The sequence below is a fragment of the Falco naumanni genome, chromosome 6 (assembly GCF_017639655.2).
Source record: "Falco naumanni isolate bFalNau1 chromosome 6, bFalNau1.pat, whole genome shotgun sequence".
NCBI lineage: Eukaryota > Metazoa > Chordata > Aves > Falconiformes > Falconidae > Falco > Falco naumanni.
Window position 1 is genome coordinate 8,703,200 of NC_054059.1, and position 19,728 is coordinate 8,722,927.

At 42.4% G+C, this 19,728-nt stretch overlaps 1 protein-coding gene across 2 annotated transcripts in view; it reads right to left on the reverse strand.

Annotated features, from left to right (window-relative positions):
• Positions 1–8,457, reverse strand: part of BCKDHB (branched chain keto acid dehydrogenase E1 subunit beta) — a 131,841-nt gene extending 123,384 nt beyond the window's left edge. The window contains exons 1-3 of one of the 2 annotated variants that reach the window (XM_040597651.1): positions 8,270–8,457; positions 5,512–5,589; positions 2,864–2,932 (exon numbers count right to left, since the gene is read on the reverse strand). In XM_040597651.1, coding sequence (XP_040453585.1) covers positions 2,864–2,932; positions 5,512–5,589; positions 8,270–8,429 — 307 coding nt within the window. In that variant the 5' untranslated portion in view covers positions 8,430–8,457. The remainder of the gene's footprint in view (positions 1–2,863; positions 2,933–5,511; positions 5,590–8,269) is intronic. The other variant, XM_040597652.1, reaches the window with a different exon arrangement.
• Between the last annotated feature and the right edge of the window lie 11,271 nt (positions 8,458–19,728).

A 19,728-nucleotide genomic window follows, 5' to 3' on the forward strand; every position in this document is an offset into this window, starting at 1 on the left:
TTCACTGTTAGTGAGGAAAGAAGCCAAGTTACCCGTGTCATCTTACCTGCCTTACAAAGTTAAATTATCATTATATGAATGACTCCTAAATTAATCTTATCTTTAGACTTTTCTTTCTGTCCAAACTTGTATTTCAGATATTGCCTTCATTTACTTACAGGCACTTCATCAGCATAAAGAACTCTGTTTCTCCTGTCATGTCTCCTCCACCTCCTTCCTTCTCTCAATCACTATCAACATCTTCAGTTCACTTCTCACCTAGACCTAAATCTCAAAACCTGTAAAACAAATGTATCTTGGGAATCTCTATAATGAATCTGGAAGACAAACTTTTTTTAGGTAGGAAACAGCAAAAAGCTTTTCAAATCTCTCCTCTCCTAGCTAACACACTTTTCCTCTAACAAGTACAATCTTCGCAGTGCTCGGAATGAATGTGAAGAGATAGTTTCCTACCTTATTAATTTGATCTCACCAGCACTTCACATACCCACCCACTTTATTTTACAATCAAACAAAACAAGAGCACTATGTAGTTTTTCCTTATCCAGCCTATCCTCTTAGGCACCCTAAAGAGGTCAGTGCCCTTTCTGACCAAATGGCGATAGGAGCCTTCATTAACCCTTCAGTCTTCATGTAAGTACTTCCACAATGTCTCATGTTGCCTCTCATGCTTTAAAGGAGCTCTTTTCAAATGTTCTGAAGGCACATCATAGCTTCCTCAAATAACTCACGGTCTTTATTATACCCATAAATCTGATTCTTGGTAGACCGCTGATGTGCTGTGACCGTTGTTTATCACACTAACGCTGTGTGCATAGCTCTTTGCACTCCCTCAACAGTATCCCCTGCACTCTGGGGCAGGGACTAACACACAGTCTTTGAACAGCACTGGCACTTCTGAATACACCATCAATAAAACGCTACTAAAAGAACTAAATAATGTCTTTCCTTCATTCCACTATTTTATCAGTTTCTCACATCAAAGAAAACCAACTAGTGACCCTCAAAGCAACACCCTAACAATAAAAAGTTTGTTCCTTTTGTCTTTTAAGTTGGAGATGTTCACTAAGAACAAAGTTGCTTATGGAGCCATCTGCTTCTGTTGCTTATTTCCCACATGAAGTCTTCTATTGTCCATGTTTTCAGCAACCGACTGCTGTCTCAGAGGCTTCGTTTCCACATGGTCTAGTAAACAGAGTTAACATATCACACCAGAGTAACAGAAGTCTAACTCAACTTCAACACGCTGCACTAAAGATCATTGCTAATAAAAGCCCTGTCCAAACTATCCGAACATTAAAGTATAAACCAGAGAGTGAGAAAACATCCACGTAATAATTGAAATGGAGAAACAAGACAACAAAGTGTAGTTATGTTTCTCAAACTTCTAAAAAATATAATCATCCTCCTCTCCCTTTTTTGGTTTACTCCAAAAAACTGAGTCTTGGACATCTCCAAGTTGGCAGTAACTTGCCTCCTTTAGGGAAATAAAATGAAATAATCACTGGCTTCAAGTGGTCCTAGTCATCTTAGTGCCTCGAAGAAAGCAAGCTGCTGCAACGTAACATTTTATAACCTCTTACTCTGTTTAACAGTGAGACCACAGCTGCCAAGTTAAAAGCTACCAGGTTACTGTATCCACAACCAGTTTCCAAGACCTGTAAACTGCTATGTACTACCTTGCATGCCATACATGAACCATTAGATATTTTTTTTTAGTGTTCCAGTAACAGTACTTCTCACAGCAAAATGCGTACTTAATGAAACCACATCAAATGGATAACCAAAGAAGAAACTTAATTGGAAGAACAGCGAAGGACTTTGAAAAGTCCTCTAGATTTGCCAACCAGGTATCTCCAACTAGGCGGTTAAATTCTATCCATCAAGAACTGTGAACGCGACACTGACATGCTTGTGTTAACAACATACTGTCTGAAAGCTCTTTTCCTTCCCCCACCTTTCTTGGAAGCTGCTAATACTCAGGTGTAGGAGACTGTCCACCAGAAGTAGCAGAACTACATTTTTTCCAAAATGAACACTATATACGGATTAATTTAAATCACAGATGGAAACAAATTTTTAAAAGCTCCTGCAAGTTTCAGAGAAATTCTCTATTTAATACTTACTTTAAAAATAAGTTCTCAATAAAAATAAAAACATTCCTGCAAGTATTTTTTCTCTTCCAATGAGCTCGCCTCAACTCTCTGAGGTATGAGATAATTAAGCACCATCTTATTTTTCATATACTTTTGCAAACCTGATTTTCCTATCTAGTGATAAAGGATACTTGTAAGATTCCAAGACAAAGGTTACACCATTTCTCTGAATGCCTTCACATGAGTCTTCCAAACAAGTAAACCAATCACATTCTAGATGAAGCACAGTCGTAGCTGTAACACATCGTTTCTGTATTGGCTTTCCAGGCCATGCTAGACAATACTATATTTAACAAAGTTTAAATCCATTTTAATGCAATTCCTTCATGGTTCTTGACAGATAGCATAAAAAAGCATCACCACCATGTATTGTTGCTAAGAGGCTTTGATTTGTTTACAGTAATTAAGTGTGGCCACAGTGATGAATAACTGCTCCAAATGCAATTTAAACAAAGAAGTTATATTGGCAAAGTTCCTTGAAGAAGTAGAAGACTCCTGAAATTATGTCAGCAAGTTTCTAAGCTTTGAAAGCTTAGAAAAAACTTGAATCTGTTACCATTTATATATTTCCAAGGACAGAAAGGAAAACAGAAGTCCATTTACCATGCTTCTCCCACACACATTCTCTTCTCCCACAGACCATAAAGGGGCACAAAAGAACAGAGATGCTAATGTGAAAACAATGTCAGATTTAGACGTTAACTTACCATATTTGTCTCGCAAGCCAACTGTACACCTGAAGACTCCACCAAAGGCCACATCTTCACCAAATATTACTGAAAAATAAGAACAGTACAGGAGGCTAATATTACTCCAATGCATCTTATTTTTAATAAACATCTTTCAAAGGTTTTTGAGACACTAACGTAAGTAGCACTTTGTATTTCATTTTACTTCAAGATTTATCTAGACCTAAGTGTTTCTCATGCACAGCTAGCGCAAGGTTAATGAGGAATCATTACAGCAACACAACTATGTCTCAAAACAGATTTCAAAAACTTGATTCAGCTATGTTTTCATTAAACCATCTACTTTTTTCTGCAATATCCATATATAAATGAATAAATTTCTATCACTCCAAGAAACAATTACATTCAATCACTACAGAGTCACTGAAGTTATGTGTTCTGCTTTAACTGACAACCATTTGCATTTTTCATCCACAGATTCCAGTAAATCTGGTGTTTTGAAAAAATTCAAAATTACATTTTCTTCAAAATACCATTCCAACATGAAATTTCAGACATTCTCCAAACATACTAGCCAGAAGACTGGCTTCAGAGGAACTCCTCTACAGAAAAGATGGGTATCTAATAACCAGGACAACTCTCAATATTCAACACTGCTTACAGTGTGGGTGATGTAGCCAATAAAGTTTTATCACTAAAAGTAATTGCCTTTAAAATTTAGCTTCATACCAACTAATCTTGTGTTGGTTTTTTTTTTTGTTTAATTTACGGAATGATGAGGTCTGATTTTTCTTAAAACATTTTTGTTATTTAATTCACAGAAATAAGCATCGCCCATTTCAATTTGTTTAAGCATGTAAGAGAAGCAGCAGTATCACCAATAGCAGCTTGCATGGACTGGAGGGAGTTTGGATAATTCCCATATTCTTCAATACTCTCCATATTTTAAAGGACACAAAATAGTAAGTTAGCCTCCTTGCCTTTCAAATATTAATTTTATTCAAATAAAATATATTTCTGATTGAAAATACTAAAAGGTATTAACACACTTTTGACAATCATATTAATGACACCAATTAAAGAAAAATAACTTGTATAAAGATGTAAAACCAATGCAGTCATGGAGTATGTGACTGTCCCCAGATCACTTAATTAATTTTTAATATTAATTTGTTGGGGTTTTGTACTTAAAATCTTTGTAAGGCCTTTCCATTACCATATGGCCATTCAATTTTAAGCCAGCTGGCATTAAAAAAACAAACACAAAAAAAAAAGAAAACATTTAATGCCAGTATCAGCAAACCAGCATCATTTTATTCATTCTTTTCAGCCACTGAAAATGTTTTCCTAGACAGATTCCAATTCTCATCAACACAAGCATGAGGATTTCCACTACTTAAATCAATAGTTGCTCAATTCCCATACAACTAAAAACATACGAAGGACATGCTTTCCATTGCAAGAAGTACTAATTAATTCACTAACTAGGGGGATGCTGACAAACTGCATGTCTGAACTGCGGAACTCCAACGTGGTCTTGCAAAGAACTTTGCAAAGATCCAGCCCAGCAAAGTTGAGAAGCAAGACTGGAATCTCAGAGTGACTAAAAGGCTGAAGATTATATAGGAGTTTAAGTTCCTGATGGACTAACGTTCTACTTTTACATGGCTGATTCTATAGAACAGGTACTAGAATCTGTTCTTGGCACTAATTTACCCTTAGTTGTCTAAGTTTAATTTAATAACAGCAATTGTAACAAGTTGTAGATTGTAGATTGAGAGAAAATGTATACAGGCAAGAGTACCAGACAGACTTGTCCTAACAGATTAGATGATTAGTCAGACTTCAGGTTGAGCAGTGGTTGAAGCAATGCCGAAGAGTTACTAACACACTAAAAAGAAAAACCAAAATTACACAAGATCATGCAGCTTTTGCAGCTGTGTTCATTACATTAAACACCTCTCTCAAATATCTGGCCATCACCACACCTTTATTATGACAACAGAAGCAACAGACCTCCTGTCACCTCTAAGAATTGACAGTAGAGTAAATAGTTCTGTGCAAAAGAGTTTAGCTTGATTTAAAAGGGTTATCCTATGATGAACTAGCATCTTCAAATTTACAGGTTATCCAGACTCCAAAAGCCTAGAAAATCTTACACTGCCTATGCACAATGACAAGTAGAAACCAGTAAAGCTGAAAAGGAATTTTGGAAGGCAGGGAAGGAGAGAAGGAAAAATGGACAGAGCGAGGAACATTTAGTCTCTTAAAAATACCATATTTTGAGCACAGAGAGTTGAAGGAATTAAAAACTAAAATTTACATTTTTAGAGCTCATTTACTTACTGGTTGGACACAGGCTGCCCTTAAGTACAGTTCACATCAGTAACACCATGTTAAGCATATTAAGCAATGTATCTTTCAGCCCTCAATTTTCAAACAAAATACACCCAGCTAATACAGAAGGCTCAACTGCATCTTAAATCACATAATCCATTAATAATCTCTTAATACAACACATTTTTAAGCTTTGTTTGGGGTCAAAGTGTAGAAAAACTTACTAGAAAACTTCCAAGGCCAGGAGAAATGCATTTAATATTGTACACAAATAGAGAAAACAAAATGCAATTTATATAAAGCAGAGGACACTAACAAGCATAACATACCTGCAGTCGGATCTTTGGCTAAAGTATTGTCCAAGGCACTTGTTATGGATTGGAAGAGATTCATCTTCTGAGTTTGCCCTGTGTGAAAGTGATTATTTAGCCATTTAATTTGGTTCAAAACACAGTACATCAGAAGACTGTTGCAAAACATGACTAAAACCTTAGTTAACAGTCATAAACCAGATCCCTGTTAGCAGTACCCAAGACTCATTTGCGGAGTAAGCTTAAATTACAGGATAGATGGGACTGAGCATGGTATACTTTGCAATCCCAAGGACTTTAATTCTACTACCATGCACTCAACCTTTTTTCCAAAGGTATGCTCTTCGCTACAGCAAGTGCAGTCTAGCCAAACACCTAGGAACAATGACTACCAACAGTTTTTCCAAGGAAGAAACCATAGTAAAGCATTATTGTTTTGAGGACTGGGAATCCTTCTGATAAGATTCAGCAGATGTCATTAACTTTACCTCATCATTCTTTAATTATTTTATTTTTATCTCCAGACTTTCCAGTTTACAGGCACCTATTATGATCAGAAGTTCTCAAGTCCACCAGCCTGCTCTCTGGACTGCTGTTAGAAAGCGTCAGACTGCAGAGGAAGAAAACTTGATGCTGAAGAGCTATGCTTTAAATGGGTAAAGAAAACAGACTGCTGTATTAAAGTCTTCTGCAGCATGGACTGAAAGAAAGCTTTCAAAACCAAGAAAGGCTATGCAAGTGCCCGTCTTCATTCCAGCATTGCAAGGAAAAACAAACAAGCCTGAAAGCAAAAATGGTATAAAACAATAGCCCGATTCCCACGACTGTGACCAACTCAAGATTCTCCAAGCAAATAAAATAATGCCTTATCAGAAACCGAGTGAATAAAAAATTGCCTGGCTGACATTGGGTAGCTCTTTAACCAGCAAAACCTCTACCTAAATCATGACTAGGAGCCACACACAGCCCAGGAGAATACTACCCACCAGCACACAGGGCACAAAAAAACCAAGATCCCAGACAAACATGAGAACAGGTGTTAGAAATCACAAAGGAGCGCTACACTGTTTCCAGTAGCTACAGTATCTCTCAACAACCATTCAGCTTCCCTTCTTCCTAAATTATTAAATAATGTTAGCCTTTTTTGTTAAAGACCAACGTCATGCCACACCAGAGCTGCGTGCCACATTCCTGTGCTTGATGGCTTCACTTGTTACACTTTACACGGCTCTGAGAGGGGGAAACTGTAAAAAAAAATATGGGAACTGTTCAAATTATATGAAAGCTACAAATAATCAACACTTACGAATTCAAGTGAATGAAAACTGGAACAGCAGTTATTTCTCTCTCCCAAGTTATCTGCACTAGTATTTAGGTTGTCTTTTCCACGAGATACAGGTGTTCCAGTACTTGATATAAATACATGTCTCTTATTTAAGCAACCGTCTGAAATTCCTCACACAGACTGTTCTGACCTGCTGCTCTTGCTTATAATAAAGGCCTCTGCATCAGCCTTCACAGAAAAGGAGAGACTAATTCTACCCTTCAAATTTCAACTGTGGAGTCGGAGAAGCATTACCTTAGTATCAAGATTGGTACTGGCATGACTTTTTATTTTACTTTCACCATTTTTCACAGAATCTCAAAGTGTACTTTAAATCAAAGCAGAAGTAGCTTTCTAATAATAAAGGGCAACAAAAACTGGCCCGCCCCTCTAGAGCTTCTTCACTGTGATCTCAAGTCGGGACATGCTTCACCCTGTGACACGTTGGATGCCTATACCTCCCAGTGCCTAACAAATGGCTGAGAGTTTTCCCAGACTTAATGACCAAGTTGGAATACAAAGGTATTCAGCTAAGTAACAACTTTCTGGTAGACAGTGCAGTTCACCTGAGAGAAACAGCTATTCTGCAGCTGGCAGGCTTCTTCCAGGAGGAAACTCAGCACTAGTCATTTGCATGGATGCATCTCAGAAGTGAAGTCAAAATAGCTGTTTTTACCTTGAGCTGTTCATTTCCAACTGATTTGCGTTTACTCTCAACTGTGTGACCATGAGTGTTACCTCAAACCTTTCACTAGACAGCAGTCTTTATTAATCACAGGTTTATTACCCCATTCATGACTTAAGCATGCAGTAAAAAAAAAAAACCACACACACAAAAAAACCCACAACAACAACAAACCTAGGAGGGATGCAAGTCACTGCTAGATGCTTTAGCACTGGCACAGGAGAGGGGCAGGGGAGGGGCCTGGAGGACGGAGCAGGCACGGGCAGGCCCAGCCCAACTACTGCGCTGACTGCCCGAAAACCACTCGGCTCCCCGCCCGCCCCCGAGCGGTACCGGTGAGGCACGAACGACGCCTGAGGCACCACCGGCGCCCAGCGGGCCGCGGGGGCCACCGCACCCACAGCCCGAGTTTCTTTTCGCGGAAAACCCGCGGGGGGAAGCGCCGCGGACACGGCGGGGAGGCGCCCCCAGGCGGAGGCCGCCGCCGCCCCGGGTCTGGTCCTCAGTGCTGCGGCTGGGGGCGGCTGCCCCGACGGGCGAGCGCCCCTCCCGCGACCACCGCCGGCGCCTCGGGCAGTGCGGCGCGGCCCGAGGGGGTGGAGGCGGGAGGCGCCCACCCTTCTCCATCCCTCCCCCCCCCCCGCCCCACCCCACCGGGCGGGCCCTCCCCCAAGAGGGCGGCGGCGGGGACGGTGGGGCGGACCCGGCAGCAGAGCGAGGGTGAGCCCGGCCCGCGGGGTAGACCCCGAGCCCGGCCCCGCTCTCACCGTACGCGCTGGGTGCCGGGTCCGGCTGGAAAGCGAAGTGCGCCGCGGGCCGGCAAGGCGCGGCTGGCAGCGAGGGCAGGCGGCTCCAGAGCCCGCCACGGCTGCGCGCCGCCGCCCCGGAGGCGAGCGCCCCGCGCAGCGCCAGCCCCGCCGCCGCCATCGCCGCCGCTGTCAGGGGCCGCCGCGGCCGCCGCGCGTTCTAAAGAGGCGGGGACCTGGGCGGCCTTTCTGAGTGGCCAGCGCCGGGCGGCGGACTGGCCAATCAGAAGCCGCCCTGCGGTGGGTGGAGGGGTGGGAGGGGAGCGAAAGGGCATGCTGTGCGTGCGCGAGAGACGCGCCTGAGACACGCGGTCAGGGCGCGGGGCTGGCGGGGGCGGGGCTGCGTGCTCGGCACGCGGGGGCGTGAAGCACGCGCGGAGGGCGGGAGCGGGAGGTGCGCGTGCGCGGGCATGGCGGGGGCCGGGGTGGGGGCGGCCGCGTAGCGGCAGCGCCGGGTGCGGGGCTGGGCTGGGCTGGGCCGGGCCGGGCCGGCGGCTGCGCTGCCCCCTTGGCGCTGCCGCTGACAGCGCTGGGCGCGGCGCGGGGCCGAGGCTCCCCTCCCACTCGGTGCTGTCACAGCCGTGGCTGAAGCAAAAGTCTTCAGGTTTCCCCTTAAACGTTTTCTTCTCTTCCGCTGAGATTTTCATTTTGCCATCCCGACATCGAAGAATATTGAACAAATGTCTGAAATCCTCAAATTCTGCCCCAGCAGATGGCCCAGAGGAATAAAAAGAATTAATAGGCCTGCACGTGTTACCTGTTCCCTGTGTCTCTCAAACCACCTCCCAACAGCACATCCAACCTCCCTCCGTCTTATTTTTAATAATTGTGGTGGTGTGCGCCTCCCCGTCCCACCCGTCTGAAGCAATAGCCACCGGTGGTGGTTGTGATGGCCACATCTGGGTTAAGTTGGAATTTGGGGAGGCAGGTAGCACCGCCGCAGCAGCTGGGGGCCGTGCATCTTGGTGAGCAGTTGAGGGCTGGCGGGGCATGCGCCGACCGAGGCAAGGGCTGGGGTGCGGGTATGGCTGTGGTGGGAGCCCGGGGCCCCCCGAGCAGTCTGCACGGCAGCAGCCTGCACACCGGCATCTCCCGTGAGAGGGGAGGCTGCTCCTCGAGGCTGAGAGATTCCTTGCTGCAACAGGTTCTTGGCAAGCGCTAGGTGTCATAAGGGATTGATTGTGCACATATAATCCTTTAGATATGAACCGTTGACCAAGTCTGGGACTAAGTCTGGATCCAGCCACACCTAAACTTCCCTCTGAGAAGGAGTTCGGAAAGCAAGGGGCTCCTTTCTGAACCTCGGGACTCAGTGGGAGGGTCTCCCCGATAGTTTTGTCTAACCGTGTCCTCTATGCAGTAAAAAATCACGTGTCCCTTGCCATCCAATCTTGTTAAACCACTGTCACATTTACCACTAAACTTTGTTAAACTGAAGCTTTCTGTCAATAAACACGTTGCTACTTCTTTCTTACAAATGGAGTGCATCACTCCATTTTGTGACATTGTCTAAGGCCTTTCTGTTTCCAAACACTCTTCCTCATACTTTCATTACATTATATTGGTTTTTTGCGATTGAAATGATGGTCTTTCATATGTACGTATTTTCCATCTCAGATTTTATGAAAAGTTCTTTCTAATGTTCTCTTTACCAAAGTGACCACCTCACATTCCTTCTTCAGCTGCTGCCATCACCCAGCTGAATCTCCTTGCTCTGCTTTTGCAGCTGTTCTTCCTCCAAATGTCTATCACTGTCACCTTTCAGTTACCCCCACATCAATCCTTTCCCTTTTAACAGTTTCACATCTTGTCCGTGCACATGCTTTTCCATCAACCCCTTTCATGCAACCTCCAACACATATGACAAGCCTCTTTGAGTTGCTCTTCCTCGTCTGTGTTGATAATTGTCTGTAAGACTGACCACACTGGATAGCATTTGTACTCTGCTCCAGGAATTCTTAACTCCAAAACCTTGCCTCAAAGAAAAAGATTAGAAACCGGAGTGATGTATATTTGGCATGATCTCTTTCAAATGAGAGGGCTCATGTGTAACCCCATCTGAATAAGGCCTTGTTTTAAACACTGGAATAGGAGATCTCATGTCTAATATGAAATATTTATCACTATTACATTTAGACAGTCTTTTTTTCTGAGTTCCAAGCCATTACTGAATATCTCTGTTCATGACCACAGGACTATTTCAGTGAAGAATGTTTCATTAAGTGTTGCGTGAAAAATTTTTTTTTTTCATATTGATTTTGAATTTCTTAATTGTTGGGATTTATGCAAGATAAAAGGCTTAATCCTACTGCTAAGTGAGGAGACCAGTCACTTGCCCTTTATCCTTAGAGACTGCTGACAAAGCACTCAGGATCATGGGATCAAACAAGTTCTTCTAACATATCCCAGTATATCCATTGGAAACAAAATACTGATGAGCTTCTAAAGGGGGCAAGATTTGTAATAAACAATAGAAAAACAATCTCTTCAATGAAAGAGGAGCATAAATGTCAAATGTTAATATTGTTTCCAACTCCACTGGAAAGCAAAGCATAAATACTTGAGAAATGTTAGTACATAGCAAACATTAAACATTATAACCATCAAATGATATATAACCACTTCTTTGTATGTCTAATAGTATAAGAGATTACAGATGTTCAAGTTTATTATTCAAATAATTGTGTTTCTTTCAGTAAGCAATGTATTTGAGTAGGAAGAATGTAGCTATATTGCACTACATACATATATATACACACATATATAGATATATATATGTGTGTGTGTGTGTATATATACATACATATATATATATATATATATACATATATATATATATATATATATCTCGTCGTGGCCAGATCTGCAGAACTTACAAATGAAGACAGATAGTTTAGAAAGGTATTACTTTACTTGTAAGTCTGTCATCTGTTATTAATGTCAGTTGTTGGACCTGTGAATTGCTAAACTCAAACTATAAACTATGAGATATATTCAGTTTATGTACAGTTAGTATACATGCTGTATTATTTATAAAATGTGGCAATAACCTTGGTCAGGTATTTCAGGAGATACTTCAGTTTTCAGCACAAGCAGTGAAAGGAGACTCCTTGCTGTCTTATTTCAGTGACTGCTGTCTCCTCTGGTGATACATGGAACTTCAAAAGGAAAAGATGGTTGTGCAGCCGTCTTGGAGAGGAAGTTATGGCATTTATGATGGAAGGGTGGAAAGAAGAAATACCTTCAGTAAGACCTGCTGTTTAGACCTAGGTGAGGAGAAAAAGTTGTCTGGAGAAGCAGCTTGCCACCTACATTATTATTTCCATTTGAATACAAAGGTGTTTTGACTACATGGTCTTGGGAATTTGTACTGGTACTAAAAAGGGAAATGGGCAATCAAAGAGGTTTATCCAAATGTAATTTGGCTGACCAATATGTTAGCGAAGATGAGTCCTATCATTCATGTCTTTCCAGCTCCGATGGGGTAACAATTATATCCACATTGTTCCTGGTATATGTTATGGTATTCCAGCAACTTCAATTAAATTTTGAAGACAGCTTTCTCATTTGAAAGTTGTTCAGTCACTTAGGGCCACTTGTGTTAAATCTATACGCCAGGCTTCTAAGAGCTGAAATCAGCTGCGTTCTCCATCTGTGTGTATTAGTTATTATGCACGTCCTTAGTGTTGTTGACAACCATTAGAAAACTCTGGCAGCCATTTCTATTATTTCTGAATAATCATGCAGAGGAATTCATGAGGATCTGATGATGACTGCAGACCCTACTGACATGGACCAGATTATGCCCATGTTTATGCCAGCATTAATCAGATGTAACTGTTGTTACCATGTTGTTATCTCAGAATGACATGGATCTAATTGTGAGCAAATTGTGAGTATTGGGCTCTGACGTGAGCATATGGCTCCATGCCTATTCTACTCCAAAATCTCTCCGAATTTGTATATAGGTTGCAGCTGAACCTTAGACTACTGAAGTTTCCAACATCTCCCAGTAGGTGCTGCATTATTTAAATTACATCTCTGTAGCTGATGAGGCATCCAGATGATTTCTGTTGCATTCCTTGAAGAATAGTTTCACTGTTGTTTTCTTGTCAATTCTGTCATCCTGTAGTGTTGCTGTAAGTTTTCCTCACTGCTCTGTGGTTCATTGAAGAAATTTTGCAGCATGTTCGCCACCCCAATGCTTGACAAGCTGATTCACCCCCTCTTATAGGAGCTGCTAGTAAGCACTCTTGTCACACTAATACTATGTCTTGACACTACAGCTGTTCCCTTGCTGTCTTCTCTCTTCCTCCTACCCTAATTATGATTGGCTTCATCCTTCTTTTTCTGTAATTTTATTGGTACTTTGGAACTGGTTTCTCCCCTGTCCCTGCTTCCACACTCACAGTAACGGGTTATTTTGCTGGTTAGGGACAGTCATCTCTTTCTTGGGTACATATAACTGAGAAATTGTTTTCTAAAATGCACTGTGGAAGGAGAAGATGTAGGTTTTGGCCTGGCTGTCATTATAAACAGTCCTGTGAAGATTAGACGTGTGAACAGAAAAGGTAGTCTTACCCCTAGGAACAAGTAAGACAAAGAACAAGTCTTACCCCTAGGAACAAGAGCAGAGTAGCAATGGTTTTGAACAAAGGGACTTAGAAGTGAATGGTTTCATCTTAGGTAGCGTAAATGCCAGGGACCATTCTGCAGTTTAGCAGAGAAATTATTATTTTAGACTTTGATAAAAAGCAGACCAGGGGCGCTGCATCTGGAGCCAGCCAAGTTGTAGTCTCTCTGGCAGAGAACAGGAAAAGAATGAAAAGAAGTTTTAATGGAGTAGTTTTGTACTCATTTGCACCTAGGGCCAGAAATCATCCAGTTAATTCTGCCATATCACCCACCTCTATGTTAAGGCAGTGCTTCCCACTCAGTCCAGAATAGTAATTGTGGCTTTCATTTCCAATTGCTTTTTAGATTTTAAAACACTTCACCAGAATGATCACACTCGAGTTAAAGACAATCCTATTTTTAAATGATACAAGTAATTCCTAACATTAAGTGTAACAATGCTAGAAACAGCAGTGTCTATCCGCAGATACATTATTCACTTTTTTTTTATAAGACGTTTCAGTGTTTCATAATTATGGGAAGAGAATCCCACTCTCCTCTGTCTAATTCAATCAGTTTTAATTGCTTTGAAGCCACAGAGTATATTTTAACTCTTATTTTCTACTGTGACTCGATCTAGAAATACCTGTATAGGGAAATTATTTCTAATAGTTGACAGCTCATAATTCAAATGCAAAAAATGTCATAATGAAATCCAGTTTGTACAAGGAATAAGGACCACATTCTTATCTTGAGGATAATTAAATATAGGAACAATTTACCTGAGAACATCACTTCCATTCTTCAAATATAAATAGATTTCTTTGTAGAAGATGTACTATAGCTCAAAAAAAAGTTATGATCTTAATACAAAAACTACTGGGTGAGGTCATACTGAAGTAATCATATAAATACCTTCCAGTTTTAAAATACCTGTTGTTTTTTCACTAGTAAGTGGGAATTACTATTTAACCAATCAGGAAAGTATGCCAAAAAATCTCAACCAATCGATTCAGAAACAAGTGGAGAGATGGATTCTTCATATATATATATGCAACTGACATTATAAACAGTGCAAATATACAGCAGTCCTGTATTCAGGATTCTTGAGGTAAAACATATCCATCCAGCAGATCATGTATAAAACAGGCTGGATGTCTCTCTGATATTTCACTTATATGTTACAGTATATTGGTCAGTTTTCATGCCTGCCTATAGTATAGTTGTGTTTAGTGGAAGTTAAAAAAGGAGAAAAAAAAGGTATGATGGCTCAACTCATGCCAGAAACACACTGAGCCAGATTCTCACTGTTTCCCCATAGTTAGTCATTCCCCTAAAGCACAGTGTGGGTCACATGTCTGTTTACATGAGCTACCTTTATGAAGCATTTTGTCCTCTGTAGGTAAGTCACAAGCATAGTTACACTTTATTGCTACTATTATTTTTATTAGAGGACAATCTGCTTATTTTATTCAGACTGATAGCATTAGCTCTGATTTAAACAATAATAAGCTGTAAACCTTATCTCATCGTGTGTACAGATAGAAGTGTGTTACAAAAGGAGATAGAAAGGAAAACCCACTGTCCATGGATTATCTTTTGTTCAAAGATACAAATTCATTCAGTGTACTTGGATTTAAGTAATGGTCTTGTGATCTAAAGAAGTCACCTTTGGATCACATGAGTTCCCTACAGATTTCCACAACATTCTGCCTGCCACTGGCAGGTACTGCTCTAGAGATAACCATGTACAAGGCAACACGTCACACAGGTTTAAATAAGTGTTTAAGATTCCATTCAGCTTGCCACAGACTGACCTTGTACTGCTGATCGGAGTGGGAGCTATGATCAGTTACAAAATATAGCAAATCTCACCCCATAACATTAATAGTAATTTCTGTAAATTAAACATACAGAATTTATACTCTAGCAGCAAGTAAACAAGTAAAAATCACATTCCTGTTGTACATTCGTAAATTTTAGACTTACAAGTATGGAAACATCAATTTGTCCATTTCTTGAACCAATATCAATAGCCAGAGAGGCAATACTGCATGAGTCAGTGCAGTATCCAGGCCCGCATTTCATTGCTCTCAAACATGAGAAGATTGAAAATAACTGTATTCAGGGTGTGACTAACCAAAGCTACCCAAAACTAGATCGTATTCTTAGGCACACCTATGCTACTAATTTCATAAAAGCAAAACCCCACACTCAGCTGTCGTTCTCCTAAATTTAATCCAAATGGCATGGGTTGTTTTTTTTTCCTTCTACGTACGTCTCCCTTCTAGTTTGACCATATTTGCAGTTAGAAGATGTTCTCAGTATTTTTTTCGTATCGGAACATATTCAGATTCTAATGCTGCAGGCAGTGTGGCATGGGTGTCTGCACCAACGCAGTCACCCACCTGCAGCCATCTTTAAATAAGGTAGTCGGTTGTAGTATTTCTTACTACATTTTATCTTTATTACATTTTATCTTTATCCAGTCTGTTTTCTTCATCCCAGCAAAAAATGCATAGGAGCATTTTTAATTCTAATGTAAAAGAGTGTACTCTTCTATATGCTCTTTTGACTAAAGATTTTCATCACCGCAGAGTACCTGCAGATACTGTTGGTTACCACTCAAAGCAGGAAAGCTTAACACTTGTACAATTTGTATGGCTCTTGGGAAATTTAAGATTGGTTCAACATTTTTCTGCCTGATTCAAAACAACGACTTGTTTGTGGCCATGCTGTACGTTGTTTCTTTCTAATTGTTATATAAAGAATTGTTTAAAGTAGACATATGACAAACTTCCGCCTAATTTTAATTTAGACAAACAGAATATCTTGTAGCGAGTTTTCAGAGCACCAATAGGCAGCACAGGCATTTGATCACAGAATCACGGAGTGGTCAGAGTTGGAAGGGACCTCTGGAGATCATCTAGTCCAACCCCCTGTTAAAGCAGCTTCACCCAGAGCAGGCGGCACAGAAATGCATCCAGGCAGGTTTTGAATGTCTGCAGAGAAGGAGACTCCCTGGCCTCTCTCGGCAGCCCGTTCCAGTGCTTTTTCAACCTTACAGTGAAAAAGTTCTTCCTCATATTCAGATGGAGCTTCTTGTGTTGCCGTTTGTGCCCGTTGCCCCTTGTCCTGTCCTGGGCACCACTGCAAGGAGCCTGGCCCCGTCCTCTGGACACTTGCCCTTAAGGTATCTGTAGACATTGACCAGATCCCCTCCCAGTCTTCTCCTCTCCAGGCTACACAGCCCCGGCTCTCTCAGCCTTTCCTCACAAGGGGGATGCTCCAGTCCCCTCACCATCTTCATAGCCCCCCGCTGGGCCCTCTCCAGCAGTTCCCTGTCTCCCATGAACTGGGGAGCCCAGGACTGGACATGGGCTCCAGGTGCGGCCTCACCAGGGCAAGCAGAGATGGAGGATCATCTCTCTCGAGCTGCTGGCCATGCTTCTCCCAATGCCCCCCAGGGTCCCATTGCCCTTCTTGGCCACCGGGACACACAGCTGGCTCGTGGGCAGCTTGCTGTCCCCCAGAACCCCCAGGCCCTTCTCCGCAGAGCTGCCTTCCAGCAGGTCACCCCTGGCCTGTGCTGGTGCAGGGGTTGTCCCTCCCCAGGTGCAGGACCTTACACTTGCCTTTGTTGAGCTTCATTAGGTTCCTCTCCTCCCAGCTCTCCAGCCTGCCCAGGTGTCACTGAATGGCAGCGCAGCCTCCTGGTGTGTCAGCCACTCCTCCCAGCTTTGTACCATCAGCAAACCTGCTGAGGGTGCGCTCTCTCCCTCCATCCAGCTCATGAATAAGTTGAACAGAACTGGACCCAGTACTGACCCCTGGGGAACACCACTAGCTACAGGCCTCCAGCTGGACTCTGTGCTGCTGATCACAACCCTCTGAGCTCTGCCAATCAGCCAGTCCTCAGTCCACCTCACTGTGCACTGGTGTAACCCACACTTCCTGAGCTTACCTGTGATGATGTTATGGGAGACAGGGCCAAAAGCCTTGCTGAGGTCAAGGTAGACAACATCCACTGCTCTCCCCTCATCTACCCAGGCAGTCACTCCATCCTAGAAGGCTGTTCGGTTGGTCAGGCATGATTTCCCCTGGATGAATCCATGTTGACTATTCCTGATAGCCTTCTTTTCCCCCGTATGCTTTGAGATGACCTCCAGGATGAGCTGTTCCATCACCTTTCCAGGGACAGAGGCTGACTGGCCTGTAGTTCCCTGAGTCCTGCTTCCTGGCCTGTTTGGGGACTGGAGTGACATTTTCTTTCTTCCAGTCCTCAGGCACCTCTCCTGTCCTCCATGACCTCTCAAAGACGATGGAGAGTGGCTTAGCAATAACATCTGCCAGCTCCTTCAGCACTCGGGGTTGCATCCCATCGGGGTGCATAGATTTGTGGGTGTCAATTTCACTTAAGTGATCCTGAACATGATCCTCCTCAACCAGGAGGAAGTCTTCCTTTCTCCAGACTTCCTCTTGCCTCCAGGGTCTGGGATTCCTGAGGGCCAGCCTTGGCAGTAAAGACTGAAGCAAAGGCGGCGTTCAGTAACTCCACCTTTTCTGTGTCCTTTGTTATGAGGCACCTACCTCATTCAGCAGTGGGCCCACATTTTCCCTAGTCGTTCTTTTCCTACTGATGTACTTGAAGAAGCCCTTTTGGCTGCCCTTGACCTCCCTCACCAGCTTTAATTCCAGACAGACCTGAGCCTTCCTCATCACCTCCATGCATGTTCTGGCAACGTTCCTGTATTCCTTCCAAGCATCCTGTCCCTTTTTTCATATCCCGTAAAATATTTTTTTTTGGCTTCTTCCAGAAGCTACTTGCTCATCCATGCAGACCTCCTGCCCCCTTCACTTGATTTCTTACCCATTGGGCTGCACCTATTTTGAAGAAGTGATGCTTGAATGCTAGCCAGCTCTCTTGGACCCCCCCTACCTTCTAGGGCCCTAACCCATGGGATTTCTCCAAGTATGTCCTTGAAGAGGCCAAAGTTAGCTCTCTTGAAGTCTAGGGTTGCAATTCTACTTGTTCCTCTGCTTCCCCCACACAGTATCCTGGACTCCACCATCTCATGGTCACTGCAGCCAAGGATTATCTAACACCAAGAACTTAGACTAAGTTAGGCACTCGCTTAATTAGGATCTTACTGAAAGTCAGTCATATTAATTCACATTTTGATTCACAACCTTAATCTTTCTTTATATTTAAATAAATATATCAACAATACAGTTGTCTTACTGATTTGCAATTTTTCGCATACACCATTAGGTGGCAGGGAACAATAGAGATTTACTTGATGAAGTGTCATACATATGTTGAAATACAGATCTGTCAGATTGTTCTCTCCACCCTTTCTGAATCAGAATTATTTCCTCCTGTGACCTGTCAAGTGCTTTGTCTAGTGAATTATTAAATGACTTACCATCAGGGCTCACTGCTTTCATCAAGACCCAGATTTCATTTCTGTGCAATCCTTTTGCCAAAGGAGAAAGAAAACAAGGCATATTCATCCTACTGGGAGTTCTATAAACATGAAATCTCACCACAGTTGTATCGCTAATTCTAACCTCTACTTCTGCTTCTAGTTGGGCTAAATCTGACCGCTGGGAGTAGCCCCTAGGCCAGGCTAATTCCAGCAGGGATTGGTGGGAGGCAAGAAACTTTATTACTCTTTTGGGAGCCTCAATTCTAAACTGATTGTAAGAGCTAGGCTTTTGTCTGGGTCCAGCTATAAATAAGGACACTTTATATAGCATAGGTACAAGAAGATTGAAGTGATGGCCTTTAGATACCCACTCTGACAGACAAGTGGGTGCGTGTGAAAAGTTAGGGAATTCATACTGCCAGCATCATTTCTTTCTCTAAATCTAGGTCACTACTGATTTTAGAGTTGCAGTGGATGTCACAGGTGAGAGGGTAGGTGGCAGGAATCACAAAGCAAGACTTGTCTGCTTGATAACTCACTTGATTATTGATGTATGTGAAGTTAGTTCTGCTACTAGTGACTCTGTAGGAGTTAAGGATGCCTATGCCCAGCATTCCCCAGAGACATAGAATTAAGTCCCTGACAGAAGTAGTCCTGAAGAGGCTTATTCCCTCAAACTCTTCTAGTACTGTTGGTAGGAACAGTGCCACAGATACTGTCACAAGTGCCTAACTGGAAATTCCCAGTGTAGATTTTTCCATATGTTTATGTAATAAACTCATGCCAAAGAAAGAATGAGACAGCTGCAGTTTGCCATACCCATTTTTTAAGCTCACACTTGAAAGGAGGAAAAGCACAGGAGGGACATTTTGTTGATTTATTATTGACTAGTCTGATACGCAGAGAACTTCAGCTTAATGCAGTTTTAACATGACTGAGTGAGTAACGGTAGGGAGGCTGAAATGCGTGATTCACAGAAAAATACGTGGTGGCAACTCACAGAACTCCTACAGTGTGTCTCTTTTGTCCCAGGCAATTGCATCTGGAAGCAAGGAGTTCTTTGTTCCACTTCAGCCCCAGCATTGCTTGAGAACACTGACAGTAACCACAGAAAGTGTAATCTCAGTATTTGTGAGGTCTGCATGTCTGCTTGGGCTGGATTCAGTATTTTTCATTTTAGTCCCTGAGTTTCAGTCACTGTGTTGTATCCACCCAGTCCAGTCATAGGCAATCCTGTGGGAAATGGTGTATCTGAACGGGAATTTTCAATAGTTAAAAATCCCAAACCAAATAATAATGATGGTACTACAAGAGAACTTAAGCAACAGATTCTATTAACTTGGATTGCAGAAAGTCAGATTCCTTCCAAACAGAAAT